Here is a 12,142-nt window from a genome sequence, read left to right on the forward strand (position 1 = left end):
GGTACTCAATAATCTGAAAATACCTGTTGTGCTCTAGTCCTGTTCTTCCAGAAACCTCTCCTAATCTCTCTTCTGTTTACAGGCTAATTACATGTGAACAAATAGCCTAGAACACCACATGCTGTAATAAACAGCAAGATGCTGCCCCAGGCCTCAGGTTTCATTTTGTTCCTTCTCAAAAATAGACATGTGGTTCCCCTTTTTCATTTCTTTACATTATTTTCAAACGACCAAACTAACACAAATTAGTTTTTAAAGTCTTATCCCCTCCTGTTCTTAATAATTCAGTGGGAACACTATCAGCACCTGGTGCTTTATTGTTCCTGGGTGTTCTGGTCACCTCTTGGTTCTACAAATAGCTCAGCTGGCTGGAAAATTGCTGTTTGTTTCCCTTTATCCATTTCACCATTAAAGAGATCATTAAAATACTCCCTCCATCTTTCTGTAATTGCATTCTTTGTAACTAAGATTTCCATCTTTGTCCTTTATCTGACTCATGCACAGTTCACATCCTTGTCTCAAATGCTGATGTCCCAGTGAAACAGTCTGAAGTTATCTTTGTGCACTGCTGCTTCAAGCACACAGAGCCATTTTTGTGTCATACTACCTTTTGGTTGAATCATTTGCATTACCAGAAGACTTATGGAAGTCACAAAATCCTCACCACATACTGCTTTCCTATACTCCCCATCAAAACCTGTTTATTTTTTTCCTTGGAGTTCTTTCTATTGTTTTCTCCTGCTCTTTCCTTTATTCCAAATGTTTCCCAGCTGGTATAAAATTGTTGCACAATGTTCGAGCATGTTCCCACCTGTCTCCTTGGTGTTCAGGTCTGTCAGAGGAAAGTGTTACACTTAGAACTTCTCTCTTCATTAAAAGAACACAGTCATTATTTTTATAAAACAGTAAGATATGTCTGAAGCATCTACCTTTAGCAGATTTTTTCACTGATAGTTTTGAAGCATCTTGCAATTTTTGATAATTTCCACATACTCATTGCAAATCATACATATGTTAACTTTAGTAGATTTTTAACCATCTTTTCTAGGACATGGACTGGCAGGCAGAACTGTATATGCATCACAATTACCTAAAAGAACATTATAAAGTTTACTCAGATTTTGTAGTTCGCTTTGAAAGATATTGTAGAAACCTCATGTATTATTGTTTTCAATCTCCTGACTCCAGATGAATAAAGAAGTGTCCAAGGAAGTTTCTAGATTCCTCCTTCAGTAAGTTTGCATGGTAGCAGGTATTTCTAAATGCTGACAGACAGAAGCTACCCATCTCTTTTCCAGTGCTCGTGCATGGCTTTTCTCACATGATTTTTCATTTTTCATTCCTTTGTCTACAGTGATGTCAGTAATTGTTCACCCAGGAAAGCCCCAGCAGCTCTGCCTGTATTTATGGGCATCCAGAATCTCCGGTAACAAAGGCTGTGGATTAACTCCCATTGTGAATTGCAAACCACAATGTGCTTCCTTATAACATTTTATTCTAAAATATGCAAAACAGTGCCTTCATATTTCTTGAAGCACGCCAAAAGTAATAATCCTGAGGTAAACAATATTGAAAATTTCAGCCCAAATTACACAAGTCTAGCAAAAAGAGTCGAACGTATCGGGTTTTTTGAAAAACCTTCCCCAGCGCCAGAGCCTCTCCGCTGCCGGCCTTGGCTCCCAGGCCCCCTCTCCCCTGGACCTTCCCCCAGCGCCCTGAGGCGAGCCCGCGCTTTGCGCTGCGCCTTGGCTCCGCTCTCCTGGCGAGAGCCGCCCTCCCGCCGCACGTTTCTGCCGAGCCCCGTCACCCCCAGCCTCTCCATTTCCCTTGGCCCATCTCGCCGGTGGCTCCTCCGTGGGGCTCCTCCGCGGGGCGACAGGCAGCGGGAGACACGGCCTCCCGCCCTGCGCAGAGCCTCCCCGGCCTCCCTCCTTCTCTTTTTAAGCTCTGTGGACGCGTTTCAGCTGAGATGCGCCACGAACGCGCCCAGCCGCCGGCACTGGAGCAGGGCGGCGGCAGGAGCCGCCTCGCCCCGCCCCCGCTCGGTTCCGCACTTTCGCGCGCCCGGTTGCCGCCGCAGTGCCCGCCTAGCAACCAGGCGCGGACACCGGGCGCCGTCCCGCCCCACCGGCAGCACGGAGCTTCGCCCCGCCGCGCCGCGTTTTTCTTGGCTTTCGCCCTCGGGCCGCTAAAACCGATAGCGAATCTGCCCGCCGCCGGAAGCCGGCAGCCTCTGCCCTGCCAGCGGAAGCGGAAGGGTCGCCATTTTGTTTCGGGTGATGGCGACTGTAGTGCTCTGGAGCTGGGGAGTTTAGTGCGGGCCCGGCCTTCTGGGGGACTCGCTTCTCGGACAGTCGTTGTTACTGCGAGTTGCCTCCTCCTCGCTGCATCCCCTGGTGATGTACGGAGGGGTCGGAGGTTCTCGACGGACTGCAGAAGAAGCAGGCCCGCCGCCCCTAATGTTGTTGTCAGGCGGGGGAGCGGTCCCCGGGCCCCCCGGAGGAGGTGGAGGAGGAGGTGGAGGTGGGAATAGCCGTGTGGAGCTGCTGGTGTTCGGCTATGCCTGCAAGCTGTTTCGAGATGATGAGAAGGCTCAGTACCAGGAGCAGGGGCGACACCTTATTCCTTGGATGGGAGACCCCAAGATCATGATCGATAGGTCGGTGTAACACAACCCCCAGACTCTGCTGCGAGATCTCCTGTTATAGCCTCTTTCTGTTCCTCCCCTTATGCTGTGGGCAAGTGAGGGCGGGGGATGAACAAAAGGCTCACTGGCAGAGGTGTGGGGATCTTCTTCACTGGCAGAGTCGGAGGTCAGCTCCTCCTGGTAGAGTGCTTCGAGTGCTGCTGTTGTAACGCTGCAGGGCTGTCCCCCCGGCAGCGGGAACGTGGGGTTCCCCGCTCTGGCAGTGCTGGGAGGTTCACCTGCTCCTGACACTCAGTGTGCCTCGGTTCTGTCTGCTCCACTTGTTAGGGTAGGGTTTACAGGGTGGAGTGGAGAGTGGGAATGATTTGTTCTTTTTCAATGCAAACCACAAACATCATCTTTTCTCACTTGGAAACCAAGGGAGCCTTATTGCATGGGAATGCTTATTAGGCACTTTATATATTCTCTAAGCGAGAAGGCTGCAGTGTGGGGAGTGGAAAGGTATTTATCCACCTATGGGGAAATGGGGTTTTCTTATTTCTCCTGCATAATCTGGCTGCAGGCTGTTGGTGGGATAACCCCAAAGGCAGCTCTTGGCCTAATTACTTCTTCCTTGTGCTATGATTCACTGTATTAGGCAGAATGGCTTTGATTTTGGATGCTTGCTTTTCAAATTCTGTCAGGGGTGGGTTTTTTTGGTTGTTTTGCAGTAGGTACAGGTTCATGGCCAGAGAGAGTAATAGAATCTGCTTTGATGTTTCTTCTGGTCTCAGAAGTTGTTTCAGCAGTGCAGGGTGGGATTTAGAAATAAGTTAATTCAGAATGAATTTTCTGAATATTTTCCTGGAGAGAGTTAAAATGGGAGGTCAGGCTGGATATATTTGGGTGGAGCACTGAAAGTACAATTTAAGAGTTGTGGCTGACCCTGAAAACCTCAGTGGGAAAGATGGAAGGATTTTGGTTTGAAAAGGATCACATGGCATACTGTAGATATTTGTTCCCTCAATTTCATCATTGCTTTGGTGCTATACATGATTTTTCTTGATTTAACAACCCTATTTGGCTTGGAAAAATATCAGTAAAGGAACATCTTTTAATTTCCTTCCATAAGACTGGATAAATTAATTGGTTAAATTGGAATAAACATGCAGATATTAAAAAACAGCCATAAATGTAGCTATGTTTAATTCTTACTTACATAGGAATAGAAGTGTTATGATACACACTTCTTGTCCAGATCACTTTTGTGACAGATTTCATTAATAGGTAGAGGCCATTTTTGTGGTCTTGTGCAACAGTAACCCTATTTACAGGCGTTACAGAAATTGTTGGGAGCAAAAACTAAGTATGTGCATGTATATACATATAATACTGAAAAAATCTAAATAACATACATTTGTAAGTTAAGGTAGCTTGCAATTACTAATCTCATAAACTCCTTTGGAAGTTTAGATTCTTTTTATCTCCAGCAGCAGGAAGTCTTCATTTTCACCATTTTAAGAAAAGCACATTGCTATGAGAAGACATGGGTTGAAGTTTGCCTGTGGACAGAGCTTGATTAACCAGACCTACATGTTTCATTAACTTTCTGCTATAAGAATATTTACTTTCCTTGTTTTTGGTCTAGCAAGTTGGCACAAGTCAAGAGTTGTGTGTGGGAAGACACCTCAGCGGAGTCGAGTTTACTGTCACTTTACTTTTCAATCAGTTTCTCTTACTGATGCATAAACATTATCCCAATGCAGTGCTTTTCCTGCAAATAAAATTATTTTTGCTTAGTAGAAAGGAACTGTACGTCATTGATCTTTGCCGTTTTTACGGTGAACCTCCTTAAATTGCATGTATATGTTACTGTTCCTATGTATGTGTGTCTCTCTATCACATAACCCAGAACTTATTTCCTCAGCCAAATGGCTAGGGGCCGAGCCTAGCCATGATTTTACCTCCAATGGACGCAAGTTTCTATGGTGAAGATATCTCCTGAGAGTTCGGGACTAGCAGAAAGAAGCGAGGAAATTTCGACCGTTTGGTTCTTACGGATAGGTATTTATGTATTCGGGTTTGTGTGAATGTAAGCTATTTGACTTTCCAGAAAAACGTATTTTGCAAGTGACATTGATTGGTTGGTTGAAGCACGTACGGTAAGAGCTGTTAAGGAAATGGATCCCACTTAAACTATTAGAGGATACCTTTGCCTTTAATTGTAATAATTTATTAGTTTCTTTGAGAGGAATTTAGACTATTAAACAAATTTTCGATAGTTGGTGACAAATGATTAGCAAAATTAAACGTAACTTCTAAAAGGAAATGTGCTTTAACGTATAAGTATTTTTTTTTTCATTTTTAATGGGTAAGTATTTAAGTAGTCACATAAACCCAAGCCCTAAGTTTTTTGCATTGACCAGCTGTTTCATCTTGCAGGTATGATGGGCGTGGTCACCTACATGACCTTTCTGAATATGATGCTGAATATTCCACGTGGAACAGAGATTATCAATTGTCTGAAGAGGAAGCTAGAATAGAAGCCCTCTGTGATGAAGAGAGGTATTTAGCCTTGCATACGGACTTGCTTGAGGAGGAGGCGAGGCAAGGTATTGCTCAAGGAAACTTCCTGAGTTTAGCACATGTTTAAATAAATAATTATGAAATTAAATTTACTCCTAATTTTATACTCTCTTTTTCTGATGTTATCTTGACAGTACCCAGTGGATTCGAAAAACGGGAGTCTTTGCGTATGTGAGAGGACCTCAGGATAGTTTAAATATAGATCCACACAGAAATTGCCCAGATTCTGAGGGCAGACTGGGATTTCAGACCCAAAAACCCCCAAATAAACACATTCTGCTACATTTTCAGTGTTGTATAAATGCAATTCTGTGCTCTTGTATACATAATTACATTACAGTGCTTTAACCCGCAGCCTTTATCTCTTCAGGAAGAAATAAACAGCATATGTACATGCTGTGTTTTTCTGTTCAGTTTTTAATGAAAGCTAAAATGATTATGTGAAACCTTCTCATTTAAAAAAATGAAGTAAGAAATATTACTTTTTTTTTTTACTAAAGTAAGAAATATTACTCTTTTTTTTTTAAGAAATAAGCTTTTAAATATATTCTAATGATTGGTAATTGCATTTCTGTTCAAGAGGAGGAATATAAAAGACTGAGTGAAGCTTTGGCAGAGGATGGTACCTATAATGCAGTGGGATTCCGTTATGGCAGTGATTATTATGACCCTTCAGAACCCACTGAGGAGGAGGAGCATCAGCCTGCTAAACAAAGAGGTAAGGGGTAAAAATAGCAAGGGTTAATTGAGATGAAGAACATGGTACCTGTGTGTCTCTCACTAAGGTTGAAAATGTATGTTTCATTTAAAATGCAAGTAAAAAAAATCTCAAAGCATTTCAAAAAAGTTTTTATGGAACTGTGTTACTGATGTGCTGCTTAATGTTTTCCTTCTGTGGCGCAGTCAATACTACAGTAGTCGGGATAAGTTTAATTCTGCTGTCTTGCAGATTCTTATTCAGAAAAAAATAGTAATTCATCACATGGCAGTCTTTTGACACCATGTTTCTTGATCAAGAAGGAAAAGATCATTACGAACACAGAGTAGTAATTAATGAGAATATGTATTTTTTTAAGTTTAGATTTTGTCATCTTAATTATTATAAATGAGTCTGTCTTCAACATAGTGTGCCCCTCTCTGTGATCTTAAAAAATGCAGGTTCTCATGTTCCTGTCTTTAATTACAACAACTTTGCATTTTTAACATGAAGTCTTAAGGAAACTTTCAAATATTATTGAACTCTGTCTCAGTAAAGTTGGGATTGCTTAACAGTTGGGTTGTCCAACTATGTACTGATGGGTTACTGTTGTATGACGTGCTTTCTTTACCAAGGTGTGTCTGGAATCCAGGACCCTTCTAGGTGCTGAAGCCTTTTTTAGTGTTTTTTGCTGCTGTGTGAGAGGTTGTGTCAGGGCAGTGTCTATGGTGCTTGCATTCTACCAGTGGTTTTGCCTGTACTCCTCAGTATTGATGCTGAACTGAGTTGTCTTTTCTGAGGTTCATTTCATTTGTTTATTCCCATTTGTCTGGTACATTCTGTAACCAGATAGTTTCTAAGTTCTCTTTACATACAGTTTTTAAGTACTTCTTGTCATAGGGCTGTTTTTCATATTGTGTGGATCTGGGGTAGGGATAAGCCTACTGAAAAATTAGAGGTGATAGAGAAGAACACGTTTGTAGTTTGGCTCCCCCATCTTTCTCTACTGCATAGAGATTAAAAAGGTGAATGCCCTCTCTGTATTAGTCACTAAAAAGGCAATCTGCTGAACATTATAGGGTGTCCATACTGGAGAAGGCCTTACCAAAACTGCATGAAACATGCCATAATGTTACAGAATCTACCTTTGATCAAGTGTGTAAGGAATAAATAAAAATTCCAGTTTCATTTGGTAAGAGAGCTGTCGTGAGTTCAAGTTGTGTCTGGGTTTCTTTCCTAAAATGGTATCTAGAATAAAGTATTTCAGCCTTAATGAAGTAATATTTTTAGGAATAATGCTAAAATATGAATACTTAGTCATTGGCAAAGAGAGATATAACTACCCAGTCTTTAAAGAAGTTAATATTTAGCTAATTAATATTTGATACATCGTTGAAGTGTCAGGCTAAGCTATTACAAAATCTTGCGGTGTAATATGAGAATTCTCAGTACTGCTGCTGAGTAGAGGTCCTCATAGCAGGTTATTGGAACATTGTCTCAGTTGTGAGCTTTCTTACCAAACATATCTTCTAGAAAATTTTTAGTAATGATAGGTAACAAAGGGGCATTTTCTGGTAACACTTGGGGAAAAAGTACTTCGGGCAAAAGTGAGACAGGAACATTGGTAATGTTTTGCTGTAGTTGAACTGTACAGACTTTTAATAGATGGTAATATGGTGACAATTTCCAATAATACCATACTATAAATTCTTAAAACATTCATTTATTATTAGTCATAGTAGAGTAAAATCCAGTATTGGAAGATGCAGATAACAGTAACGTGAATTAAAGGCTGTAGTTCTGTGAACACTTAAAGTGTTAGCTGGAGCTGCTGCCAAAAGAAGCAGTCCTATTCTGCTTCTTCCTTCTTTCTTGATGCTAAAATTTCTGTGTGCCTTTGTGGAGTTAAACTATTTGAGTTCATTTAAAAAAACCTCAACCCACTAGACAGCAACAAAAAAGTTAACTCTCTTGCATGAGTAAGAGCTTGTATGCAGTAATTGCTCTGACATCTCATGCATGATTAGGCTGTTCTCCTGTCTGTGGCCATAGTTCCCATAGTCAGGTTTTCATGCAGTTTGTGCTGTCTCATTCATTAGGATAAAACTAGAATACATTTTCTCTTAAAGCTAGTAGAATAGATAATACTCAAATAGATAATACTTTTTAAAAGTAAACTTTCCACTTCAATTATTATAAATATTTGTAAAGGAAAATATTTTCAGAGGAACGTTTCTGGTATGCCAAATAATAGAATGTAATACAAATATGCCTTTATGAAAGAACAACTATTTTAAATGAGTAGTTCATGTGATAAAACTGTTCAGTATTTGGATATGTTAAATTTGATATAAAATGAACCATACCAACTTCAGACTGAACTCAGAGTTGAATGGCAATGTTTATTTTAATCAATTATTGATGCAACTACTGGTTTATCCTTGTGTGTGATGGAAATGGATTTTAGCCTGCCTATTGTGTTCCTGTACAACTTTCCTTAGGGTTAGGAAGCTGATTTACTTAGGTTTGTTTACATAGGCTGAAATGGTCAATTAACGGGGAACAGAATTCAGATAGACCAGATGTATGCATCTTAACAGCTTTACAGATACTGGATAGCTGTAATATTTTAATCATTGTTAGGAAAGGATTCACCCAGTGCATTGAAAATGGTTCCCCTTAATTTTGCATGGGGTTTCCTGTAAAAACAAGGAGTAATATTCATGAAAATATATGTTTTCTGTTTGATTTGACACTTGTTTGTCTTCAGCACTATAGCCAGGACAAAGGTTTATAAGGTTTTATTCTTCCTAATATCTCTGTTAAGACATAATTTATGCACTCTTAGCTAAACTACATGTAACACCAGGGAGAGGAACTATCTTTAAATCTTTTTGGTGCAAATGCTGGTTATGGTTTCATTTGGTAAATTCCTTGATTGCTCATTGTATAAGATATACTTTATTTTACTAACTTTTTGTTAACGTTTGGGTACTTTGACATGCTTTGTCCTATAGTATTTTATTCTGTCACTTCTTGTAGAAACAGCTCAGACAGAAAATGTAGAAGAAAATGAAGAACCTTTTGTTGCCCCTCCGGGACTGAACGTACCTTCTGATGTGGAACTGGTATGTGTATACATTTAAGGCATCCTACATTTCTGTCAATTTTCAAGGAGTTTATGGTGCTTTACTGTTTTGGTTTTTTTCCCCCATTAACTTCAGTGCGATATCTTTTAAAATTATTCTGGAGCGGTAGCTTAATTCTTTCTTGAGTTTTTGAATTCTGTCAACTCTCTTGACTCTTCTTTTTCACACTGAAATTATTGCCAGTGCTTATGATAAGTGCATTTTGTTTAATTTGTGATATTATTTTAGATAGTGCAGAAAAAGGGCAGTTGTTCTTGGAATGGATACTTGCTGAGATGTCAGGGCTGACATTCCAAATATCAAGGACCATTAAACCAAAAGATTGCTTCTGTTCAAGATTTTTTTTCTGGATTCTTTTTAATTGAGTCCCAATCTGAAGAGGGTAGGAAGAGATCAAATCTAAAGGTTGTGTTTAAGACTAGCCTATTCAAGGAGAAAAGCAACAGTTTGTTTGTAGCAAATTCTGAAATAACTTGAAAGTGATAGCATATAGAAGCTCTTTCCTTCTTGTGGCGTTACTAGAATTTGCTACCTAGTAAACTGTAAACTTAATTGCAATTTGTGTATTTTTCCAGCTTGAGTAAAGTTGCAATCATGAGGATTTTCAATTTATTTCAAGTTTCATAAAAAATCTGGGAAGTCGGATAATATTCTTTCTCCTATATCATAGAATCATAGAACGGTTTGGGTTGGAAGGGACCTGAAAGATCACCTAGTCCCACCCCCCTGCCCTGGGCAGGGACACCTTCCACTAGCCCAGGTTGCCCAAAGCCCCGTCCAACCTGGCCTGGAACACTGCCAGGGAGGGGGCAGCCACAGCTGCTCTGGGCAACCTGTGCCAGGGCCTCACCCCCCTCACAGGGGAGAATTTCTTCCTTACATCTAATCTAAATCTGCCCTCTGTCAGTTTAAAACAGTTACTCCTCATCCTATCCCTACACCCCTGACAGAGTCCCTCCCCAGCTTTCCTGTAGTCACCCTTTAAGTACTGGAAGGCTGCTAAAAGGTCTCTCCAGAGCCTTCTCCACCCAGCCTGTGTTTGTGCTTGGGATTGCCCTGACCCACATGCAGGATCTTGTACTTGGTCTTGTTGGGGAACTTGCTGAGAGTGCACTTGATCCCACTGTCTGTGTCACCAACAAAGGTGTTAAAACAGCACCAGCCCCAACACCCACCCCTGAGGACGCCGCTCGTCACTGCTCTCCACCTGGACATTGAGCCATTGGCCGCAACTCTTTGAGTGTGACCATCCAGCCAATTCCCCATCCACCGAGTGATCCATCTGTCACATCCACGTCTCCACAATTTAAAGACAAGGGTGTCATACGGGACAGTGTCGTGAAGGTGTTAATTTATATTTGGGCTGCCTTCTCAACTTGATAACCTTGGCTAGTAAAGATTCGAAGCACTCTGTGAGAATAACTAATGATGAACACAGGGTGTTTATGTGAGAGTGTTTTTCTACTTCATTACCTTTTAATTGAAAATTTTTATTCTGCTCTGTTTTTTATATGAAATAAGAGCTATTTAACAAATCTAATGTGCAACTTCACTTGTTCTAATTTTACTTTCTCTACTTTTCTTTACAGTCTTATAATATATTTCATTAGTGAAGTGCTTACAAACCTACTTCTGACTTCAGGGAAGATTTTGATACATTATTGCCTTTAAATTATGAGTTATACTTTAGTCTGAAAATAAGAATATTGAGTTCTCAGTGAGAAGCTGCTTATTTAGCATTTGGATGCTGTTTCCAAAAAGTAACCACTGGTAAAAGAATGCTCGCTGGTTTAGATTGCTGCTTTGCTTGAATTTTGTTCTGAAACTTAGGATACATTTTACATGCAAGTTGCAGATTGCAGTATTGGGCTTACTGAAGCAATTTATCAGTCATCTATAGAACTCTAGTATATTCAAATTAACAGAAAGCAAATGTTGGCATATTTGCTTTTGATTTTTTAAAAAATGCAAAATGTCTAGACAGCAGCTCTTAAAACAATGTATATTTGACATTGGATTGGGAATTGTGAGAACTTTTTTTTGTAAGCCTTGATTATTTGTTATTGTTGTTCTAATCAAGTCACTCGGTTTTACCACTGAATGTTTTTAGTCTGTATATTTTAATTCAATTGCTGTGAAGGATAGAAGACTGGTAAATTATTGATGGGGTTTTACAGGCATTTTAAAAAAATACTGCTTACTCTACATTGTTCCTGTTTTTAAAGAGAGGGAGATAAATACTTGATAAATTCTGTTGCCATTATGTCAATCCACAAGTGATTGGGAAAGGTCTACAGCTATATTGCTGATTTATAGAAATGTTCTGGGTCTTTCCTGAGTTTACTGCTAATTAACATTCAAGTTAAAAGACATGGCACTTGTAGATGGTTATGGCGGGGGGAGGACACTTGTAAACTTTGAATCATTTTGGGGAGGAAACTGTAGTGCTTGGAAATAAGATAGCAAGCTGATTCTCAAATTTTAACTTGGAGACTTTGTTCAGAATCTGCAAGGTGCAGTTCAATAAAGACAAATGTAAAATAGGTTCTGTAATACAGAGCAATCCAAAGTGCAGACTAAGTAGTTATAAGGCAGCATTAGTGCAAAAGAGATCCAGAGGCTGTAGTGGGCTGTTGAATGTTCAGTGTATGGCAGCTCCAACTGCAGCAGCAATGTCATTCTGGAACTTCAAATAGGAGAGTTGGGCTGAGGATGCAGGAGGTCTTGCACTGCTTGAAACTGTTGGTGTCAGGGTTATGGGCAAATGTGACTGTTCTTGCCTCTTGAAGTGGCATGGTTGCTCTGGAAGTAGGCAGCAAGAGGAAATTATCAGTTAAACTTACAAGGAGAGTTTGCAGATTGCTTTGTTTTCTCCAGATGAGAGTACTGAGAGGCAACATAAGACTTAAAATTATTTTCCAGGCTTACAGAAGATTGGGGCTATTGCTTAACTAGCAGTAAGGGAGACTCATTCATGAAAAGCTTTTAATTACAATAATAATTAAAGATTGGAACAGAATATCTGACTACATGATAGCATTTATGGCATTGGAGTGTTTTTCAGAAGGATTTTTTCTCAGCTCT

General features: G+C 40.1%; 1 protein-coding gene across 2 annotated transcripts in view; it reads left to right on the plus strand.

The window, feature by feature from the left end:
* Window positions 1–2,279: 2,279 nt before the first annotated feature.
* The window catches only part of SFSWAP (splicing factor SWAP), a 50,124-nt gene continuing 40,261 nt past the window's right edge, over window positions 2,280–12,142 (plus strand). For both annotated transcript variants that reach the window (XM_074920817.1, XM_074920818.1), the window contains exons 1-4: window positions 2,280–2,659; window positions 5,069–5,238; window positions 5,793–5,930; window positions 8,952–9,037. In XM_074920817.1, coding sequence (XP_074776918.1) covers window positions 2,400–2,659; window positions 5,069–5,238; window positions 5,793–5,930; window positions 8,952–9,037 — 654 coding nt within the window. In that variant the 5' untranslated portion in view covers window positions 2,280–2,399. The remainder of the gene's footprint in view (window positions 2,660–5,068; window positions 5,239–5,792; window positions 5,931–8,951; window positions 9,038–12,142) is intronic.

The sequence above is a fragment of the Athene noctua genome, chromosome 17, assembly GCF_965140245.1.
Source record: "Athene noctua chromosome 17, bAthNoc1.hap1.1, whole genome shotgun sequence".
Taxonomy (NCBI): Eukaryota; Metazoa; Chordata; class Aves; order Strigiformes; family Strigidae; genus Athene; species Athene noctua.